This window comes from Anolis sagrei, chromosome 3, assembly GCF_037176765.1.
Source record: "Anolis sagrei isolate rAnoSag1 chromosome 3, rAnoSag1.mat, whole genome shotgun sequence".
Lineage (NCBI taxonomy): Eukaryota > Metazoa > Chordata > Lepidosauria > Squamata > Dactyloidae > Anolis > Anolis sagrei.
This window is the reverse complement of record NC_090023.1, coordinates 72,875,244-72,899,495: the sequence shown is the minus strand read 5'-3', so window position 1 is coordinate 72,899,495 and position 24,252 is coordinate 72,875,244. Positions and strand designations below refer to the sequence as shown.

The 24,252-nt window shown below is 42.6% G+C and overlaps 1 protein-coding gene across 4 annotated transcripts in view; it reads left to right on the top strand.

Annotated features, from left to right (window-relative positions):
• Positions 1–12,823, top strand: part of BRWD1 (bromodomain and WD repeat domain containing 1) — a 69,074-nt gene extending 56,251 nt beyond the window's left edge. For all 4 annotated transcript variants that reach the window (XM_060770323.2, XM_060770320.2, XM_060770321.2 and 1 more), the window contains exons 41-42: positions 5,561–6,469; positions 10,143–12,823. In XM_060770323.2, the coding sequence (XP_060626306.2) occupies positions 5,561–6,469; positions 10,143–11,164 (1,931 nt within the window). In that variant the 3' untranslated portion in view covers positions 11,165–12,823. The remainder of the gene's footprint in view (positions 1–5,560; positions 6,470–10,142) is intronic.
• Positions 12,824–24,252: the final 11,429 nt, after the last annotated feature.

Sequence of the window (24,252 nt, the reverse complement as noted above, 5' to 3'; positions counted from 1 at the left end):
TCGAGCAAGTTGGTAACAAAGCTCGATTGTCGAAGTGATCCAATGGGACAGGCGTTGCGCCGTGATCGGCAGGCCTAATTTCTCTCGGGCGTACGCTACAAACAGTCTCTGAGTCCTTCGAGACCGAGCAGTTCTGTCCTTATAACAGAGTAAAGCCCTCCGCACATCGAGCATATGAAGTCTCTCTTCCCTTGGGGTAGAGGGGTGCTGACACAACGAGGGAAGGACAATGTCTTCATTCACATGGAAAGGGGACACAACCTTGGGAAGGAATGACACATCCGTGCGGAGGACTGCTCTGTCCTCGTGGACAACAAAATATGGTTCGTCCACACGCAGTGCTGCCAGTTCCGAAGGCCTACGGGCCGAGGTGATGGCAACAAGAAAAGCCACCTTCCACGACAGAAGTCGAAGGTCAATAGATGTTATTGGTTCAAAAGGCTCCTGCACGAGCCGAGCCAGCACAAGGTCGAGATCCCAACCCGGAGTCGGGGAGCGGACTGGGGGGTGTAGGTTGTTGAAACCCCGCAGGAAAGACTTCACGGAGCTCTCCTTGAACAAGGAGGCCTCTCCTGTCCGTTGAAACTGCCAAGAGATAGCTGCCAGGTGGGATTTGAGTGACGACAGCGACAAGCCCCGTTCAGTAAGATGCAGCAAGAACGAGAGGATTGACGGTATCGACGGTTGATGATCGTCTAGGCCCTTCTCGGAGAGGAAGGCCTGGAAGCGGTTAAGGCACGCCGAGTAGCACTTTTTGGTCGCTGGTTTGTGGGCTGCCTCTAGGATCGGGAGAACTCCCGGGCACAGGGACCTCAGAACTGGATCCTCCACGCCGAAAGATGCAGAGAAGCGAGGTCGGGGTGGAGAAGCTGGCCGTCCTCCCGGGAAAGCAGATCCTGCCGAAGTGGAAGGCGTCTCATCCGTCCCCCCGATAGTTGGAGAAGGACCGAGAACCACGGTTGTCGTGGCCATTCCGGCGCGATCAAGATGCAGTTCGTTTGCGCCGACTGGATTCTCTCGATCACCCTCGGGATGAGCGGGAAGGGAGGGAAGAGGTAGAGGAGATGCCGCGACCAGTCCAGTAGGAACGCGTCCCCGAGACATCCCGGTACCGTGTTCGGAGCAAGCCGGGCACCGAACTGAGGGAGCTGAGCGTTTTGCGGCGACGCGAAAAGGTCTGCGGTCGGGAGGCCCCAATCCCTGAAGATCTTGGCCAGTTCATCGGGGTTCAACTTCCACTCGTGGGAGGTTGCCCTGGTCCTGCTGAGTGCGTCGGCCTCGACGTTGACCTCTCCCGGGAGGTGCAAAGTTGTTATCGACACCGACCTGGCCACACACCAGTCCCAAAGTTCCAGTGACAGCTTGAGAAGTTTTCTCGAGCCCGTTCCCCCCTGCTTGTTCACGTAGAACATTGCCACCATATTGTCCGTGAGGATCTGGACCGACTTCCCCGCGACTAAGAGAGCAAATGCCCTCAGGGCTTTGAAGATTGCCAGCAGCTCCAGGTAGTTTATATGGCACTGTCTCTCTTGTGGAGACCAGAGGTCGTGGACTGAGAGCTCTCCTGTATGGCATCCCCATGCGAACATCGAGGCGTCTGTCGTTATCGTGACAGCTGGGGGTTCTGGGTGGAACGGGACGCCTCTGCAGACATGCTGGCGGTTCATCCACCAGTTTAGAGAGTCCTTCACCGGCTTCGGTATCAGCAGGCGTTTTGCAGCACTGTCCCGCATGGGATTGAAGTGGTCCAAGAACCATCTCTGGAGGGGACGGAAGCGGAGCCTCGCCAATGGTGTCACCATCACCGTGGAGGCCATGTGCCCGAGGAGGACTTGTATCTGCTTCGCCGGGACCATTCGGGATCGACGCACTCTGAGCACTTCGGCTCGAAGAGCTCTGAACCTCTCCTCCGGAAGGAAGACTGTCTGGGAGAGAGAATCGAACATGGCGCCGATGAATTTTATGCAGGTGGTGGGCTCGAGATGGGACTTCTCCCTGTTCAGCTGAAGGCCCAGGTCTTCGAGGAAGGAAAGGGTCTTTGCCACTTGGAGACGCAGAAGGTCTGGGGAGCGTGCTGCCAACAACCAGTCGTCTAGGTATGGGAAAATGCGGATTTTTTCCCTCCTGAGGGCTGCCGCGACCACCGACATGCATTTGGTGAAGGTTCTCGGTGCCGTCACGAGACCGAACGGGAGGACGTTGAAGACGTATGTCTGTCCCGCTACCCTGAAGGCCAGGAAGTGCCTGTGATGCTTTCTGATTGAGAGGTGGAAATAAGCATCTCGAAGGTCCACGGACGCGAAGAAGTCCCCATACCTGAGGAGCGGAAGGATGGACGATACCGTCACCATCCGAAACTTTTGAGGTTTGATGAAGGTGTTTAAGTCTCTGAGGTCGAGGATGGGGCGGAGGGAGCCATCCGGCTTTGGGATAGTAAAGTATCTGGAGAAGAAGGCTCGATGGTTTTGAGAGTCCGGGAGAGGGGAAATTGCCCCCTTTAGAAGCAAGGTCTCGACTTCTGCCAGGATTGCCGAGGACGGTTCGGTGTCGACAATCTGTCCTGTTGGTGGGAGTTCTTCGAACTCCAATGCATAGCCTTCGTCGACAATCTTTAAAACCCATGCATCTGAGGTGATATTTTCCCATGCAGGGAGAAAGTCTGTCAGGCGATCTCCGAATGGTGTCGAGCCGGATGGAAGGAAGAGGGCGGGTACCATTGGGAGGGACATGGGAACAACATCGGTAACGAAAGAGCAAACGGTATCGTCCATTAGGGCGTCAAATGCGGCGCCTGGCCTGGTTGCCTCCAGAGGCCTGACGGGACCGCGAGCGTTGTTGCTGCTGGTGCTGCCTCCTTTGCTGCTGGGGTTGCTGAGGGTGGGTTTGCTGGGAGGTATGCAGAGGGCGGACTGGTTGACGGTATTGTATGGTGCGGTACGGGACCGTGTGTCGGCGTTTGTACTGGAACCATCTGGTCCTCTGCGCCTGGTTCTGATTCTCGAACCCACACTTGGAAGCCAAGGTCTCGAAGTCGTGATTTGACTTCAGCTTGTCGTCCGTTCCCGCATTGAAGAGCCCCAGGGCGTCGAATGGGAGGTCTTCGATCACCTGCCTCGACGATGTAGAGAGGCCCGAGGATCTGAGCCAGGCATGCCTCCTGATTGCCACGGCGTGAGCAATCATCTTGCCCGCGGTGTCTCCCGTATGTTTGGCCATCTGCATCTGATGATGCGCCAGAGAGTTCGCCTCCTGAGCCAAGGTGGAGAGGGCAGAGCGGTCCTCCTCAGACATTCTTTGGAAAAGTGGTGTTGCTTTCTCCCAAAGAATCTGTTGGTATGCGCCCATACAAGCGCCATAATTAGCCATGCGGGCCAGTAGGAGGGCACCGGAGTACAGCTTCCTGCCCACCGCATCAAACCTCTTGCCTTCACGGTCGGACGGCGCCGACGATTGCCTTCCGAACCCCTGAGCCGCCTTCACGACCACCGAGTTAGGGTCGGGATGGTGTTTCAGCCACTCCAAGCCCTCATCGTCCGTTCTGTACCATGATTCGATTTTCTTAGAGGTTGGAGGGATGGAGGAAGGGGTCTTCCAGGAGCCCTGGATCACTTCAAGGAGGTATGGGAGGAAGGGTAGGAGAGGAGCGGGTGGGGATTCTGCTTGCACCCTCTTAAACACCGGGTCTTGCACAGCCTTGGAAGTCTGCTTGACCTCCAGGCCTAAGGCGTCAGCCATACGAGCCATTTGATCTGCAAAGGCTCGGACATTGTCAGTGGGAGATGGAGGGTCAGCCTCATAGGCGTCGTGAGTGGGTGATCTCTCGATCCCGAGAGACAACACAGACCCCGAGTGTACCGATCCCGGCAACTCACCATCTTCTTCCTCGTCATCGGCCGCCAGGGATTGAGGAGGAGGGGATGAGGAGACATCCCGACTCGAGCGCTGCACCAGAACTGCTGGAGGGGCTTTTGAGGCCGAAGCCTGAGTGGCACGGGCCAGAGCTAGTCTCATAGTCTGTCTGCCCCTTTCCGGAGTCTCCAGCACTGGAGAAGTCTCCTGTCTTGCCGTCACAGTTGTCAAAGTTGTGACCGACGGGAAAAGCTCCTGTCTGGCTGTCACATGTCGAGTTGGTGCCTCGATCACCGTGTCCACTGAGATCACCGGGGACTCAGGTTGTTCCGACGGCCGTTCTAGCGGAGGCTGTGGCTCCTGGGCAGGTTGAGGGGCCGGTTGGGGTTCAACCGGTTGCAAAGGCGATGACCTCGCCGACGAGGTGGCCGAGGAGGCGGTGGTCTGCTTTCGGGAAGAAGAAGAAGACGAGGATGGAGGCGGCATCGTCTTCTTCTTCTTTGCCGGCGGCTGAGCTGTCTTCGACACCGACTTGCCCGGGGTGGGCGGAATGGAGGAGGGGGTGGAAGCACGCCGAGATTCCTCCTGAGACCGGCGAAAGGCAATGCGAACCGCCGTGGAAGATGGCGGAGTCGCCGACGTCGACCTCGTGGACCTGATCGATCTCACTGACGCCACAGAGCTGGTTGAGGAGTGCCGGATGCGTACGGTCTCGGTCGTGACCGTACATGGAGCCTTCTGCTTCGTAGGCTTTGCAGCCTTGGAAGCTGTCGACACCGAAGCCTTAGAGGCTGTCGACATAGCTGCTCTCGGCCTCTTCTGTGCAACCTTCTTCGCCCTTGTCTGGCGAAGCTCGGCCTCCGCCGAGGGGTCGACCGGTCTTGATGTCGATGCTGCCTTCGACGTCGAAGCCGAAGTTGAAGGCCTGGATACCGTGGCTGACGTCGACGCCGATGTCGATGTTGAAGGTACCGGAGCCAACGTCTGCTGGTAGAGCAGGTATCGAAGCCGATGGACCCGATTTTTACGGGACTGTGCCGTCAACGAATGACAATGACGACACGAAGAAGTAATGTGTGCCTCCCCGAGACACAAGAGACAAAGAGCGTGCTTGTCCGAATCAGGGATCTTCCTCGGACAATTCGCGCATCTTTTGAAGTGAGTTGTTGACATAATACAGTCAACAACTCGAAGAATATTCTGAGAATCACAATCTAATCGAAGTTCCGAAGCGAGCCGTGCGGCGGAAAAAAAGGAATTGGATCGGTGTGCGCGGGGCGCCCTTTTATCCCCTGCCGGGGCTGGGCGGGGTTACCGCCAAAACTTGAAAGTTTTTAAAATGTAGAAGTTTCCGTTGGAGCCCGCGCAGGCGCAGTCTCTCCACAAGTGTGCATTCGCAGAGACCACGAAGAAAAAATGAGTATACAAATATTAAAAACAATACTGTGGAAAAAAACACTTGCCTTTATAAGGTCTTGTGAACCTTATGTTGAATGTATTGTCCAACCTTATCTTGATTTAGTATGTCATGTGAAGATAGGTTAATGATGAGTGGACTGCATGTTTTGATCACGATTTGACTATTTACTACTGTTGTTATTTTGGCAAATATATGTCTTCTAACAAATAGCTTTTATTAGTAAATATTTAAAGCTGTATTACACATTTTGTGATTTCTCCACATTCTAAGGACACTTTAATTTCTTTATAGAACATGCCAGTCAAGAGAATGGGCGTGAAAGATCATCCAGGAAAAGATCATATGAAAATGATTTTCAAAAAGAAAAAACTCTTAGTAAAATACAAAATAGTGTTCATCATGATTCACGCCGATTACCCTGCAGAAGGGCAATTGTGGCAATCAACAAATTGAAGTTAATGGGTGATGAAAAATACTTCTCTAATTTGGAAGCCAGAGACCTTGCAAACAAGAATGGAAAACTAAATAATCACAGCGTTTCTTCAACAGCAAGGGAGGAATCAGCCAGCTCAGGAGATACAAGTCAACCATCAGAGGAAGAAGAAAATCGACACAACATCAGGAGAAAGTGCACCTTATCAGGTTCAACGAGTTTTCCTGCCAGGAGTCATGATAGTGACTCTGAAAATAGTTCAAATTCTGAAAATGCTGCAAGAAAAAAGAGACTTATTAAAGCCCATAGACACAAAAATACAACTGTTCATGATAAATCCTCTTGTATAAAACCCAGAATGGAAATTTCTAAGAGAAGCCAAAAGAGCCATAAATTAAAAGATAAAAATAATGATAAATTTCCTGCAGTGGATACTATAGCCAGTTCTGAATCTCAAGAAGAATCTCAGTGCAGTGAAAAAGTAAGGAAAAGACGTACTTATCAGAAGACTGCAGCTATTTCTAGTAAATCAAGCTCCCCAAATCAAATCAGTGCCACAACAGATACTGATGTGGAACATAGGGAGGGTGGAATAGGCTCTGTGCCCTACAGCAAGAGATTTTCTAGAAAAGCAAAACAAAAATGCACTGTAGACACCAGTTGCCCTTCCAATTTGGAAAATGAATCAAATTCCAATAGTAGCAATTGCAGTGATGGCATGATCGAACACAAGAGAAAGAAAAGAAAAACAGAAGTAACTAAGGAAGGTAATATTATAGCATGACTGTATTAGACTTTGCTTAATTCAAAGATGCTGTTTTAGTATATATCAACACGAATATAAAGATATCCTGTGTCATGTTCTCAGTTTGAAAGAAAAAAGCTTATAGCATAAGCTTTCATGGACTCAATCTCCTTGTATCTGATGAAGTCTTTGAAAGTTTCTGCTACAAACTACTTTCTCTCAATTAGTCTCAGAGATGCTACAATGATTGCTTTGTATCCTGTGTGGTATTGGTGGTTTGTTGTAGATTTTGTTGCTGGTGATCATTATGCTTAAATCAGAAATAGTGTAGGGTTAACAGAAAGGATAGTGACTCAGAGGCTTCACTCAGTACTAAATACATAATGAGATCCTCAGATTCAAAATAGACTATATGGCTGCCCTTCCACATTTATGGTTAAAAATTTATGGGTTTGATTACTTTAGGATTTTTGTATTTGCCACTGCTCAAATTATGTTCTAAATATGGCTAATTAAATTGTATTCTCTAGGCATTTCTTGGTCCTCCAGTACAGCCCTGTGCTGGGGACTTAGAAATGTTAACACAAGAGTTCTCTTGCAATTTTAATTTATATTTACTGCTTTTCCTTTTTCATGAGGACCCTATGTGCCTCCAACAAATGTGGAAGGATTACTTTAAATGAGGGAAAAATGGCTGTAATGTAAAATACTATTGGTCAGTTCTAGTCTTTGGTCACTAAGTCCAAAAAGCAGATTTTAAAAATTTGTATGGTGCTGATGAAAAGTCTTTTCAGGTTCTACCTTCTCCTGATGCCCTCCAGTTTGTCAGCAACTTCATCCATCTAGCTCAGGGGTGTGGAACTATTTTTCACTGAGGGCCGTATCAACCTTATGATTGCCTTCAAAGGACTGGTTGTTATTGTAAGACTATAAATGTTACTACTCGTAACATATTGTTAAATAACCTGAGACACCATATCACACACCATCCTTGGTGCATTCTGGTTGGTGTTTCCCTCTTTATTATCATTTTGAGCACAAATCACATTGATAAGAGTCATTTTTAAAATAGGAGTGGGAAATGGACACTGATTTTAAGAGTCTTCAGAGGCATCCCAATTGTTTGTCCAGTTAGAACGAACAAGATTAATGTTGAGAATATCTTTTGGGTTCTTCGCTCCCTTCTTGGAAGCTGGATGGCCATCTGTCAGGGGTGATTTGAATGCAATATTCCTGCTTCTTGGCAGGGGGTTGGACTGGATGGCCCATGAGGTCTCTTCCAACTCTTTGATTCTATGATTCTATGATTCTTCTCCCTTCTTCTTTCTTATCAGTCCCCACCCCCACCCTAGTTTCCTCTTTGCTGAAGTGTGTGTGTGTGTGCACACGCGTGCATTTGTATATATATGAAGTATCTTTAGGTTTATTTGATTAGAGCCAAAAGGAGTCTTTCCCCTCTGCACAACCCATTTCCCTTTTAAGGTCCTGGACTGCTCTGTTGCCTTTGTCTTATTCATCAACTGCTGCTTTCTTTTTTGTCTCCTTTGATTTGTTTATTTGCATGTCCCCAACTTTGTCTTTCTTCTCTCCTTGATCCTTTCTCTCCCCCTCCCAATATATCGAAAGAGAAGAATTAAAGTGCATACATAACAACAGGAAAAAAGCAGAAATTCTTTTTTGAAAGACAGAGAAGAGGTGGAGAAATGGGTTGAAAGCCTTGAATACACAGAGGAAGAAATTTTTGGAAGTTTGTGTTGTTGGACTGTGGATGAGAACTTATTACATACTTTCCCTGGAATCAAGTTGCTCCAGAGATCAGTGCTGTTCAATTCAACGAGGGGAGGTGGAGTGTGGGCTAGAGGAAGATTGGGGTTCTTTCTCTCCCAAGTAGATCGCCCCTTGAGCACTTTAGTTCCTGGGTTTGGGGGATTAGTTGGTTGGGAGGTTGGTGGCTCATTTTGTCACAATGTGTGTGTGTGTGTTTGAGAGAGAGAGATAAAGAGACCCTGTGTGTGTGTTTTCATTGTGTTTTGAGGTAACCCAGACTAACCAATACTTGTCCCATGGATTGCATTACCAGTTTTTTCATCTTTTTCAAAGCTTTGAGCCTGACGGGCAAGTAATCTGCCTTTTGCCTCTGTGCCCCCTCTCCCAACTGATGGCCAGTTTACTCTCAAGTGAATCCACTGAGCTGAAGTGATGATCTCCAGATGTAAGGGGGTGAGAGTAAGGAGTTGTGTGCACATGTGTTTGTGTTTGCTTTGGAAAGGTGGAAGAGGAGAAATGGCAGTCATAATTGGGGCAGAGGGACAACCCACTCAGTCCCATGAGGAGGTGCTCAATTCTGGGTGCTATTAGGCTCCTTCATAGCACCAAAGGCACTTGAGTATTGGAGAAAAGGAAGATAGAATTGGGAAGACGGGGGAGAGAATAACCTGTGGCAAAGCAGCCAGTAAGCAACAGTTTTGACTATAAAGCTGTTGTAAGGGTCCCTAGTGGCCTCTCTTTCCTTTCTCTTCCCCTTTTTTTTGTCCCTCCCTCCCTTTCACTCTTTTTAGTTTTCTTCCTTTTGCTTCCCTCCTTACTTTTTTCTTTCCCTTCAAATCATACCTTTGCCCTGTCTTTTCTCTTCCTTCTCTCCTTTTTCGTTCTTCCCCTTCCTTCCCTTCCTTCTCCCTTCCATTCTTTCTTTCCTTCCTTCCCACCATCTTTTCCTTCCCATTCTTTTTCTTTCTTTCCTTCCTCCTTTCTTCCCTACCTCCCTTCTTTTCTTCCCCTTCTTTGTCTCTCTTCACTTCCTCTCTTCCTTCCTTGATGCACATAACCTAGCAGTAGCCAATACGCTTTTCCTTGAGTAACGTGACAGACAACCATTTCACCTATCCACAGCCGGTACACAGTTCCTTCTTCCATCGCTCTGGGCCAAAGGGAGTGGGTCTTTTTTGCTCATACCTCACAATTCTTTTCAGTTGTATAATGGAGAGTATGTGTGCCAAGTTTGGTCCAGATCCATCAAACTATGTAGGAGCCTCTGCGGTACAAACCAACCAACAAACACACGTACATACATTGACTTTTATATAGAGAGATTACTGCCAACACTAGAGCCATCTCATTGAATGCTATTGTTGCATCCCCTAGGAGGGACTGTTTTGCCTTGCCCAACTCTGAGACAAAATGTCCACACCACATAGAAGGGCTCTTTTTTCCATCGATGATGATGATGAAGAAGGAGAGAAAAATGGTAGAGTGTTCAAGCACCTAGAACTGTTGAGGACTCTCTTCAACCATTGATCATGGCATCCCTTTTTAAGCATATTTATTTCTCTGTGACTCACATGTATGAATGTTCTTTGACTGCCCAGAGCCAGTTGGTTGCTTCTAGAATTAAGCTAATTGTTTTGTTGGGAGTGGGATCCCAGCAAAAATACAATTTAACTGTTGAAAGTTTGAACTGTTTTAGTACAGAGGCAAGGCAACCTATATATGTAAGTTCACATATATATAGGTTGAAAAACAACATTTATAGGCAACAACCTGTTTTGTGCCTGGAGTTTGTTTAGCTGTTCCTTCTGACAAGAAGCTGGACAGGGGCACTTACGCAGCACAAGCCTCTACATGTGATATGTCAAAGTGAACTAATTAATTTCTCTTGCAACTATACCACTTTTAACTGGATTTTTTTTCTTTTGTAGACTTGAATTCTCAAGAGATGAGCCAAAGTCGAATAGTGCTCAGGGGCAGGAAAAAATACAAATATGCAAAACAGAATAGTGAAACAATTACAGTCAGAACTCTTAATGGACAGAAAATACCACGCCGAAGTGCTGCTGTGGCTGCAAACAAAATTAAGCTAATTACTGATGCTAGAGAGGAAAACTCAAGTTCAGAAATTGGTTATACTCCAAACAAGAATAGAAAGTTGCCAGGTCGGAATGCATCTGCTGCAGCTAGAAAGATATTGGATGATCCACCTAAACCCTCTGAAAGTGAAGAAGAATTGGTAGAATGTAGGGTTGAGGAAGAACAATTTGAAACAGGTAGAGAATCTAGTAAAGAACCAGAATGTAAACATTTGAATTCTGAAAAAGAGAGTAAGGTGAAACAAAAAAGTAAGCACAGAAATAGACAACAACTTGTTCGAACTGTGAGTCAAAGCTATCCTAAACGGAAGAAACTTATAGAATTTTCTAGAGAGGAATCCTTTAGTGGTACTACATCTGAGGAACAGAAAGATTTGAGCCAGTCGTCTCCAGATTACCACAATGCAAAAATCAACTCTGCGGGAGATTCTGATTCAGAAAATGTGTGTATGGTTAGAACAGTAAGAGGCACGGCAAAGAGTGCTGAAGGAGCTTTATCAAAGAGCCAGAAATCAAAAGCTTCAGGGAGTTCAAAATCTGAACCAGAATGCAGTTCTAATATTTCTTCAGATTTAGAAACTGAAACAGAGTTGAAAAAAAGCAGCAAAGTCAGGAAAAGAAAAAAGAGGAAGAGGAAAGCCATTCCAGTCAGTCAAACAATAAGTGATGCTTTTTCTGAATCACCCAGAATACCTCAGAGAAGAAAACGGCCAAAAGTGAATGAAGAGAATGATTCTGAAGAATTGAAATATACAAAATATCGAAGAGTAAATCGACGTTCCAAAATCAGAACTAGAAATGGGGGCAGGAGAACTGTAAGATACGCAGACGAGGAAGATGATTGCGAAATGTAATATTTTTGTGATGTAGCCCATTTTTCTTTTACTGGTGATACTAGAATTAATAATAAACGGGATCTTCTCTTCCTATAATTCAGGGAATAGATATATATTTTTCTATGAAAAAGTTAAAATGCAGAGATTTTTCTTTTCATAATATAACTTGCACTTGTCTGCCTGTGTAGCAGCATTTAGCACATATGCCAAAATGTGCCTCATTATAGGGGCAAACATTTTCTCATTAATGGTATTTTGGTAATTATAGTAAGTGGCAGAAGTGGATGGATGGTTGGAAAAAGTGAATAATTTTACGGTGCTGCAAAGATACACTACCTAAGTCATACTGCATTAGGCTGTTCAGTAAATTGATTAATCTTAACAGCTGTGTGTCTTAAGATTTGTTACAGTAGTAACAAGTCTAGCATCTAATACTGTATATTCTAAACAACTCAAAGTGGTTACTTGTTTTAAAGAACAACTATGGCAAATGGTTACCAAATAATGTAACAACTTGTAAAAAATTAGCGGTGCTATAGATGTCTGAAAAACAGCTTGAAGTGATCAGTAATAAATACTATTTACTGATTTTATAAATATGTTGATAGAAGATGTTGCTCTTATACATAAACCCTTTAATATATGGCTTCCATGCTGTAAATTTGAGATCATTAGAATACAGGTGATCACTTGAGCCTAAGATATTTTTTGGGGTGGGAGGGGGTGCATTTTGTTACGAACAAGCAAACATGTAAGTAAGCTCTGTGCTTTGTGGTTTTTCTTCAAAATTGATTAAATTGTTAATGCTGGGAGTGCTATGATTAACATGTTTTGCTGAAATGTAATGCTTGATTCCTTAAGATTTAAATTATTTATAACTTAGATTATTGGTGCACTTAAACCAACCCACCTCCTGATTTGTCATAGTAAAGCACCTTCTTGTTGGTTGTGTTCAAGTCGGCACTGTTGGAGGAAGTGTAATTTCATTTCATTGCATATCCAGAGTGGGCAGTACTTTATATTGTATAACTGTTTAATGGTAAGATGTATACATTTTCTTTTTAAAATAACATTATCCCTTGGATGACCTTCTGGAGAGTATTTTTAACCCTTGTCTCTTCTAGAGATACCTTTTTTGTTATAGTATACCCCCTATTTGTTCTAGTCATACCTCATGTACAGTTTTCACGTAATATGCATTTAATTTATCCCTGTGGGCCTCCTGATGTTTATTTTGTTAGAACTATTAATGCAGGGTGATATTCATCTTTTTTTTATTAAACAAGCAAAACCCTGGTCTTTGGAATGTTGGTTTTGTCTACAACTACTAGGTTTCTCAAGATAATATTTCCCCAATCATATAATTTGTTTATTAATAAAGAAATGCTATTGATAAAAGTTATTTTTTTATACTAGAGAATGTGTTTGACATGGATACATTTACATTTTCCTGTATTTAAAATGAAGCTGAACTGGAGAAGATTTGTTTGTTCAGGAGCCTTGGGATTGTACTGTGTTTCTGAAAGAACAGTAGTAAAATGACAAAGAGAAGGCCTCGGAGCCCTGTAATTGATCAGAAGGGCACTGCTATGTAAACAGGCTTCTATAACAATTGTTTAATTTTGGTTTGTTTAAGTAAACCAGTATAATATGAAATAAAGCTCCACACAAAATGTATTTCAATTAGTAGAATCAAAACTGGAATTGCCCAGTGACACACCATCAGCCAAATGTTCTAAAATAAAATGAGGAAAGGATGGGAAGACATGAATATTATAGTTATGGCTGCAGGCTCCCTCAAGGAATGGAACAAAGTTCTCTAGTTTGAAGTGGCCATTACATCCTTGCTGCAGTTGGTTCATACACGAGCATGAAGCATTGCCAAACCTGAAGGTGTATCTCATCAACTGCATTTCTGTTTGCTTTTTTCTTTGCTTAATGCATTGTAAACGGGGGGAAAGATGATAGGACCAAAAAAAGAGGAATTTAAGTATATTAAAAAGTGCAAGTCAATACTTCCCTTTTCAAAACAGCAAGTCAAAGAATCTCCTGCATTAAAGCTAATTGCTACACGCAGATACCAGGCCTCAAAGTATGGGAATGGATCTTGTAGCACCTTTGAAACTAATTGACAAGTTAATGGCACCATCTTTTGTAGACTTAAGACTTCTGATGACATAGATGTCATCAGATCTGATAAAGTAAATTTAAGTATGAAAGCTTGTGTTACTACATTCTTTCTCTCAGTTGCAAACACACTGTAAACGTACTGATCCTGACTAACATGGTTACGAGTGTCTTTGAATTCTTTAGGCCCGAAAATGTTGAACAAGATTAATCCAAATTGCATGGTAGGCTTAATTAATCATTGGGAATATTTTTCAGCAATAAGATAATGAGTTCACGAGTAAGAAAAATGGGGAAAATGTTAAAGTAAAATAAGTTTTTGATTACTCTTAGTTGAATAAGAGATGTGATGTCTTCTTCAGCACATTCTGAGGCAAGTTTACATTTAGCTCTCAAATTTAGGAATTGACTATCTTAAAAGAAAAAGGAAGTATAGTTTTAAGATGTGAAGAAAACGTCCTCCAATTTTTAAAACAGTAAGTCAAAGTAGCATCTCACATTCTAAATTACCAACATTAAAGGCATTTCCCCCCCTTGGGGGCAAGTCCTGTGATCCGTGGCTCTCTCATATACTTACTGGAGATCAGCATTCAGAAGGCTCAATTTCAATCCTGTTGTAATATGTTATAACAGAAGTAACTTTTGATCAAGCATGTGGTAGTTTGAATACAGTGTCGTGGATAGTCTCCAGTAGTTCCCTCTGCTGATGGAAGCCTAAACTGTGATCTAGTGGAGGCTTTCGTTACTATATTGAGAGAAGAGTCATGCTCCTTAAGTTCCTCACACTATTTTCTATTGTTCTGGAGGCACTTCAGCTGTTGGATACTATAAAAAGGGATAAACTAGGAAGTTTTCACTTCATCAAAGAGCATTCTCTTATATAAGAGGGATACCCCTGGTAGCTTTGAGAAAGTTTTTCGTAATTTTTCTTGTTTCCTCTAGAAGCGGTTAAAATAGATCTTTCCCCGTGGTGGAAATTCCTCCTTCATGGTCTCTGTGAATATGTGCCAGTTGGTTAACTGCTTCCATAGTGCAGATTGGAACCTTCTAGGATACATTTTGGCAGTAGCTCCACCCACCATTTCGATGGTATATAATGGATAGGCTTTGCAATTGCCTCAGTTCTTTTCATTCCACTGCATCAGAAACAAGGGAAATAAGCTTTGCTTGCTAGCATTGCAAATTTAGGCCTTAATACTTTAGTCTGTTACCTTTCAGTAGTAGTTAGTCTTGGACCCTTTCTACACTGCCATATAAAATCCAGTTCAAAGTGGATAATGTGGATTATCTGATTTGATAATCTGGATTATATGGGAGTGTAGAAGGGGCCTTAGCACTCAATCTTTTTGCTGTCGGAGCTCCCATCTGGTCCTGCCAGCCAACTAGTTGAGTTATATATACTCTGTTTTGTGAGCCTATGGACCTCTCAAAACACCTATTTATCCAGATCCTGAGGCACAGTGCAATGTCAACCACACTAAGTTAAACGATGTGCAGGCCATAAGGCCAAAATCCCTAACAATGACCATTTGTGCAGCTTAATGTACCTTGGTGAAGTTCATGTGGTCTCCGTCTGCAAAATTTGCCAGACCTTCACACCAGCAGCCAGGAAAAATGGAGTAGCGTGTGAAAGCGGCCCTCTGCGAGACCATCCTTAAAGGTCGGCCTTCCTCTGTCTCTATTGCTCAGGAGCCTTTTAGGAACCTCTTGAAGAGCAAACACAGGCTTCCCAACAACCTAAATTTGAAGAAGTTTCTATACAACCTCAATCTATGGAGTTATCCCTCCACACCAGCAGGAGGCAGAAGTCGAAACGGGCTCAATTGTGCTCTAATGCCATCTCACTGGGTGGCCCTTACAAAAAGCCTACTCTCACTCCCCGCTAAGGTCCAGATGTTTGTGCTTTCACTGTTTCAGCAGAGCTTCTGTGGTCTCCTAGCTGTCAAGATAATTGGTCTGTTGGCACAAGGAACACCAATCTCGAAGTGCCCAGAATGATAGGCATGCATTGAATCAGGTCTCTGGGCCCTTGACAGCTTCCCCAGACCTGACATACATGGACTACTACCCTCACACGCTGATAAACGCAGAACCTGCTGTTCACAATCCCGAGCTGGATAAGGAAATGGAGGAACATCATGATTACGATGGTCCAACCTCCACTGATGCTATGTGTCTGCCCTCCCCAGACCTGGAGTTGACCCATCCGTCCCTAGTAGATGATGTCCGAGCCTTCGCAGACCTCATGTCGGGGATAGCTGGTGCCTTAGATCTTCAGTGTTCAGGGCCTTCTTGTTTGAACCATATTTGAATCTTAATCCTCCTGTTGCACTTCCTGTTACTGTCTGGAGTTTACAGTTGGTTCCCAGCTCTCCCAAGAAATCTTTCAAGCCCATGGCTTCCTTCCTAGTGGCAGTTACTTTAGTGTGAAGGCTCAGTGAGCTCGCTGCGCTCTGTGCTCACCAACCTTACCTCCATTTTCAAAATATCAAGGGCATTTTGAGACCTGATATTTCTATGCCTAACTTATGTTTTGTGTATTTGAATATGTATTTTATGTAAATATGCTTTAATATGTGTATTCTATGAAGTGTTTTTAAATGATCATGTGTTTGATTATGTGTTCTAGCAATGTAACCTGCCTCGAGCCGTGAGGAGAGGCAGGTAAGAAATAGTAATAATTATTATGTTACCTGCCTTTTTTCCATTCCCATCCTCAGAGCTCAAGAGAAAGTTGAACTCACTCAGCGTCAAGCAGGCACTGTCTTACCTCCACCAGATGACTCTTCGGTCAAACATCTAAACTGTTGGTGGTGCACTCACTACCAAAACTTGGGAGTCCAGCTCTTGACCCAAAGACTGTCCAAATGGGTTGTAAGCACTGTCCACCTGGCCTTTGAACTGGCAGAGGTACCTGCCCCAAAGACTATTAGGGGCGATTCCACAAGGTTGACATTAGCCTTGGTTGCCTTCCTGAAGGGAGTCCTTTTGCAAGACATTTGTTGGGCTGCAGCCCTGTCCCAATCCCCCACATTTGTGCCCCACTGTAGGATGAACCTGACAGCAAACAGGAACACTGCCTTTTGTCAGGCTGTCTTGCTTTACTGTGTTACTTGACTTCTGTTTACAATTGTATATCAATCTATGTTTGTAATGTTTTAAGTCATGTCCTTTGTGGGGCTGCCCCATCTGCAGGCCTACCCTGTTTTTCCAGTTGCCGTGCTTTGCACATTTTCACATGTTTCTGTCACAGTGGAATTTGAATTGAGGCAATGGCAGCCACCTCCCCATTGTATACCATTGGAATGGTGAGTGGAGCTGTCAGTAAAAGGTGTCCTTTAGACCTCTAGAAAGTTCCAAGTTGCACTGCATGAGCGCAATAAACACATTGCTGTGAGTAGACCACTTGACAAACTACAGTTGCAGGTAAGCAACCAGTGTATTCTGTTGTAGAATTAAAAATGGATGCATGAATCTGCAAATAAGCAATGCAAAATAAGCCAAGTTACTAGAACCATAAGAGTTAAAAACCTCCAGGGAGAGGATTCCACTCCGACAAGAGTGTATTTCACTGCCGAACAGCTCTTCCTATCAGAAAGTTCTTCCTAAAGTTTATTTGGAATCTCTTTTCATGCAATTTGAATCCATTACTTCATGTCCTGGTCTCTAGTTTAGCAGAAAAGCAAACCTGCTCAATGTGACATCCTTTCAAATATTTAAACATGGCTAGTATCATATCCCCTCTCAGCCTTTTCTCCAAGCTCAATATACCCAGCTCCCTAAGCTGTTCCTTGTACAGCTTAGCTTCCAAACTTTGACCATTTTGGTCACCCTTTTGGACACGTTTTAGCTTGTCAATATCCTTCTTGAATTCCAGTGTCCAGAACTGAGCACAGTATTCCAGATGAGGTCTGACCAAAGCAGAATAGAGTGGGACTCTGACTTCTGTTGTACTCCTATTGATGCAATCTAAATCACATTGGCTTTTTAAAATGCCACATCACACTGTTGACTCATGTTCAGTTTGTGCTCTACCAAGACTCCTAGATCCCTTTCACACATACTGGTTTCAAGCTAGATGCCACTCATCCTATTATCTCTGTGTTTCATTTTTTATTGCCTAAATATAGTACCATACATTTCTCCCTGTTGAGATTCATTTTGTTAGTTTTGGCCCAGCTCTGGTCCTCTCCTCGAGACTATTAGCTATCCCTCTCAATTTGAATGTACACTGAGTAGTGGACACAAGTGTATGCAATGATTTAATTTACAAAACCATCAAAAATGTAACCCGAGTCCTCTGTCCATTGTGTTGCTCTTGGTTACAAAGCATCATAATGATCAGATGATTCAGATTACAACCTACATTTTGTTTTGTAAGCACATTAGTTACATAGCTATGTAGAAATAGCTGCCTGACACGCTAGTTCCCATTTACTGGCCAGCAGCTGTTCTGATTGATGGGGGGTTTACTTCTTTGGGTGAGTGATCTCTGCTGTTGCAATTCCCTCTCACATCACTCACTTCCTGAACAAGAGAACTCCATCAATAGCAGCAATTGAGGGGCTTTTATGGTTCTTATTTATGCCTTATGTAAACAAGGGATAGATATGTATTCCCTTATGTAAACAAGGGAATATGAAGAAGTCACAAATGTGTACGTTGCAATTCTGTATTCATAACTACAGAATAGGATTCCAGCCAATTCCTTGGTGAGTAGGCTAGGACTGACAACACCAATTACGTAGCATCATTTACTGAGCATCTGAGAGAATTTGCTCTCTTACTTTCCAGTAGGTTTTCCAAATCCTGGGGTTCAGAAGGCCTATGAAGAATTGTATTACTGAAGTGGACATTAGGTCATTTTTTTTGTGATTTTGGTTTCCAAACAGCAAGTGGATAGAGTAGTCTGATAACCCAGAGGTTACTTCATCCCACCCTTAGTAAAAGACTGACTTACTTTCAAGAAAATGGAGTATCAAGGAGTAGCCATAGATTTTGCCTAGTTTCCTTGCTGCAGCTTTGATATTTTTAAACTATTTACACTCTTTTTTTTTTTTACTTATCTCTGGGCTTCATGTGACATCACAAAAGAAAACTAGGCCACCCTTTTGTAGTGATTAACTCATGATGTCATAATGCTCAACCTTTCATATCAGTTACTTGTTAGTTTTGTATGCTACTTCTATGGCCAGAAGGCAACTTCAATGCATGGATGTATGGAATTCAAATTCAAGCAGAAGAGGAAGGAGTTTTGGATGCACTGGGAACCAAAGAAGACTTATACAAATGGGACAACAACAACAAAACAACAACTCACAAAGGGCAATTGTGTGCCTGAGGAATGCTCACTTTATAAATGTGAAAAATAAAGCAATTGTTAAGAATCCAAGATCAAACAGAATGTACTGAGTATTATTTGCTCCCTAGCTAGTGTAAGGTGATATACCAGTGAAATATGCAAAGGATAAATGTATTGTCGAAGGCTGTCATGGCTGGAATCACTGGGTTGTTGTAGGTTTTTTGGGCTATATGGCCATGTTCTAGAAGCATTCTCTCCTGACGTTTTGCCTGCATCTATGGCAGGCATCCTCAGAGGTTGTGAGGTCTGTTGGAAACTAGGAAATTGGGTTTATATATCTGTGAAAAGTCCAGGGTGGAAGAAAGAACTAGGTGTGAATGTTTCAATTGGTCACCTTGATTAGCATTTGATGGCCTGACAGTTTTTAGGTGCGGCTTGTTCCTGTATGGGGGAATCCTTTGTTTACCAATAAAGATAAAGAACAAAACTCAAACACGGGAATTCCAGGCAATAAACTATCAGGAACAACTAATCACCTCTCAACAAAGGATTTCCCCAGGCAGGAACAAGTCATGTCTAAAAACCTACAACAACCCATGGAAAGGATCCTCTGCTTACTATATTATAGCTGGAGGAAAACTAGATATTCAGCAAAAAAATATGCTGGGATCTCTTATCAAAGGAATCCTCTACTTTTATTTCTGGGGTTAATGTAACCCCTATTAAAAGACATAATGGAAATGCAGAAAGAAGGAGGGCACCTTTTTCCACATGTGGTAGATTTGTGGTGGACTTGCGAAAAAGCAAGGGTTTATTAGAAGAAAATACATGAGACAATACAGAAAATGCTGGATATAAAAATACATTTAACACCAGAATTATTCTTGCTGGGCATGACGAAACCAAAAATGGAAAAAAATACAGACAAATTATTGTTTTTGCTAACAACAGAGGCGAGAATTTGTTATGCTAAATAATGGAAACTAGAAAAAATACCAGATATAGAAGATTGGTTACAAAAAGTTCTCGACATTAGAAACATGGACAGACTTACATATCTACTATCTAGATACAAAGACACTCCAATAAAAGAAACAAACTGGACGAAAGTAACAGACTATTTAAAAGTGAAAAATTATAAGACAAAATAACTGAAACAAAACCTCATATGACAGAAGGAGAGAAAGATTTAAAGAAAGAAAATTAGAAGAAAGAGAAAAGGAAGACACCTCCATCACGATACCCAGGAAGTCCAGAGGATCTTCACTTTTTTTTACTTTTTTGAATATATATATTTTAACTTTATAGATTACTTTTTTAAATCTTTATTTTTTTTTTATAATAAATTTTTATTGAAGTATATTCATACAAATATATAGGTAAAAAAGGGGGAAAAGGGAGGGATAGGGCGGGATTAGGTAGGTCTAGGAGTATTAGTGGGGTAGATTGGGTTAGGTCTTTATTTTTACCTTACTATTTTCTACTTTCTACTTTCCTTCTTGCAAATATTCCCCCTCTTTCCCTGTAACTATATAAAATACTTAATAAAATTATATTTTAAAAAAAGACATAATGGTCAAATTTAAAGGGGAAGCTAACAATAATTGTCACATGAAAAAAGAACATCCGCTTCTCAGACTGCTTCTCAGAATATGCTTCTTAGCAAATGCTTCATACTACACAACAAGAGAAAAAGAAATGAATACTCAAATTACATGTGAAGGACTTGGACACCAATTGCCAAGGAGTGGACTTGAATGTTATAGTGGAAAGGATATTTTCAAAAATTCTTAACTTAGGCAATCCCTCATTGTCCAAATAGGATTGTCTTCCAAGATCAGTGTACTGGCGGTGGGTCCATAGGTGACTGTGGAGCCCTATTCTTGACCCGCATGCCCTCCTGCAGTGAGGGCATTGGTTTCTAGGTGGAAGGTGGTCTCAGTTGGGGTTGGCTTGACATGCCTTCCTCTTGGCACATCTCTCTCTTTCGCCCTCCATTGCTTCAATGCTGGTGGTCTTTGCTTCTTCCAGCATGCTGACATTTGTCCGCTTGTCTTCCCAAGAGATTTGGAGGATTTTTCAAAGGCAAAGCTGATGGAATTGTTCTAGGAGTTGCATGTGATATCTGTAGATAGTCCACATCTCGCAGGCATATAGCAGGGTTGGGAGGACAATAGCTTTATAAACAAGCACCTTGGTATTCCTACGGAAAATGAAATACAAAAATACTGTACTGGGATCCTTTTCCCTCCAGGGGGCACAATACACTGTGGCATGGACCTTAGGCTGGAAGAACTGAGACTCTTGAAACCAAATGGCAAATTTGGACCATCAAGATTTGTTTATAATAGCACTTCCTCACATTGTCAATAAAAATGTACAAACAGCACTAAGAAATATTAAGACAGTGATTGTTTCTGAGCCCTCCCAGTCTGCCTTCACTCTTATCTTATGCATACACACTTTGGAATGAGCTACACCCTACATGTGGAGAAGATATTGTGCTAGAAAGATTCATCACATTAAAGTATGTTTGCATAATAATTAATGGGAAACATTCCATCCCTCGAAAGTGCTTAACAAGCAGGAAAAATAAATAACTTACGTGTTAATGTTGAGATCAAAGCAGAGATTAGATAGTCCACTTTCTAGGGGTATTTTAACAATGGATTCCTGCCCTGGAATGTGGCTAGATTTATTGTTATCCCCTTTAACTCACTTATTTGACATCACAAGATCTTACTTAGGCAATCCCTCATTGTCCGAGAAAGATTGTCCTCCAAGTTCGGTGTCCTGCGGTGGGTACGTAGGTGACTGTGGATCCCTATTCTTGGCCTACATGTTCTCCTACAGTGAGGGCATTGGTTTCCAGGTGGAAGGCGGTCTCGGTTGAGGTTGGCTTGACACGCCTTCCTCTTGGCACGTTTCTCTCTTTCACCCTCCATTCGTGCCTCTTCAAATTCTACAACACTTCTGGTCACAGCTGACCTCCAGATAGAGTGCTCAAGGGCTAGGGTTTCCTAGTTCTCTGTGTCTATGCAACAGTTTTTAAGATCTTATGATCGTATTCATAGAACAGTTATTTAAAACGCATGTTTAAAAATGTAGACAAAAAAACCCCCAAATTTAAAGTCATGTACTTGTACAGATTTAAATGAAATAAAGTTAATATTTGCCTCCTCCCCCCGCCCCCCCAAAAAATCAGATGGTTGCTACCTAACAGGAAGTAGATAAGACAAATTGTATCAATAGCAAGACTTCTTCAGAACCATTATCTGCAATGGTAAGGTGATATTTAGCATTTAGTAAATAACTTTTTAAAATAAAATTTAAATTATATTTCAATCTGGACTATTAAAAAAAGTCTGCTCTAAAGACTACTTCCAGTTAGCAGGAAACCATAAGAACACAGCTATATGTGAGGCTGCCCCAACTGAACAAATATTCTGATGACCCAGTGGGAAAGGGAAGGAAGAATGTAGGTGACTACAATAAATGCAACATCTCCTTAAATAGCTGCTACACACCTAAGAGTCAGAGTCAGTGCTGCTTCCTCACATGTCTGTAATTGTGAAAGGGAGCAGACCTATCTAGAAATGGTAACAACTTGGGGTTAGAATTTAAGCACAAGAGGGCAGCATTGCTTCATTGCAAACATTGTAGGATCATTATATATGATTGTCGAAATGCTTGCAGTGGTTCCCAAACTTTGGGCCTCCAGGTGTTTTGGACTTCAACTCCCAGAAATCACAGCCAGCTTACCAGCTGTTGGGAACTGTGGGAGCTGAAGTCCAAAACACCTGAAGGCCCAAAGGTTGGGAACCACTGGGAGCATCAAAGAACATGTATGATCCAGTGAAGAAACACCTTTATCTCACTATAGTTTCATCCAAGTAGAAACAAAGTATTCAATTTGCCCACATACCTGTAAATAATGTATAAATTAAATTGTGTGACCCATAATAATACTGCTCAATTTAATTGACTGACTAATGTGTTTTATATTACAAAAATGCTACAAGTCATGGGTATTGTGATATGCTAATTTAATGTGTATGCATGTGTGTGTGGGAGAGAAAGGGAGTAGTTTTGAGGCTAAAATCAATATGAGTCCTATGTAAGTGTGTTTCAAATGTCCCATTCGTTTTACTGTGTCAGCTCTAGTTGGAATTGGAGCCCCCGGTGGCACAGTGGGTTAAACCCCTGTGTCGGCAGGACTGAAGACCGACAGGTTGCAGGGAGAGGTGGATGAGCTCCCTCTATATTTAAAAAAGATGACAAAAATAGAATTTGAACAGGGATTTTTTTAATGTAATGATAAAGTTTTGTTAGATACTAGTTCCATATGATGTGGTGTCGGACCTCTTTGGTAGAGGTTCATGGGTGAGAACGAGGGTGGGGGAGTGGGATTGGGGAAATAATATTTGTATTTTGATTGTTAAATTTTATAGATTGTATGCTTTTTTTACATAACACAATAAAATTCTTTTTGAAATAATAAAGGAATGCTAAATGAATATCTTCTCTTACTAAAGTCAATGATAATATAAAATACCACATGTTATGCCAGAATACCTGAGTAAACTCAACAAAGCAAGTGAAATAAACCACAGAGAGTCACAGTACATATCACAGAAAGACACATAGGACTAATATTTTATAAGGGCCATAGCTGCCACAGAGCTATACAAAGAAATTAATTAATGATGAGAAATATAACTGTGTGCTTCAACAGAGATCATAAATGTTTCCAATGCATATTGAATTTCCAATACAATCAAATTTCATGTAGATTGTATTCACAATTCACAGTACATAATTATATGATGGTCTCACTTTAAATACCTTGACTTCATCCTGTGGAATACTGGGATTTGTAGTGTGTCCGGGTGATCATACTACATCACTATAAAAACCTGTCTATAGAACTTAGAGTGGGATCAAACTGTAAAATTGTGCAGTGTGGAAACTACAAATCATGTGCATTCAGAGTTCAGCACATACTTTGTATTTATAGCTTCCTCAGTTGCTCACACAATTAGTTAAGAATGTCATCAAACAACACTGGAAAAGACGTAGAGGGTTGTAGACACTCACAGTTAACAGTAAAGTTTATGTGTCATTATTTTGACTCCAAATAAGGCAGTTCTTTCTTTTGTTTACCTTGGGATCAAGCAAAGGAAATCTATGCACATTCATCTCCTTGAAGAATGCTCAACATGCAAATATCTATCTAAACTTGCACACACATCTGCATCAAAATGGCTAAATGCATACTGCGAAGATGTGAATAGGAATGTGTCTATCCAGGAGCATGTGTATATACAAAATTTTGCATGCACTCATCTAGGCTAAAATCAATAAATCAGCCATAAAAATAAATGATATATATGCATATTTCATTTCATTATGAATGGGTATTTCACCAGCCTTCTCTGCCAATATCACTATATTACCTATTCAATGTTCCCCCTTTCTTACTCTTGCTAAGGTATTACTTTTATATTGTTTTACTGGGCACCTGTTTGTAGGTTCTCTGTTTCAGTTCTTCCTCAGTACTATTCATCAGGTGTGATGGTTTTGACAAGCTCTAGTTTAACAAGCCAGCAATGACTCGGTTTTCATAGTATACACAGTCCCTGTGCCATTTTTCAAGATACAGGCCGAGTTCTCCATA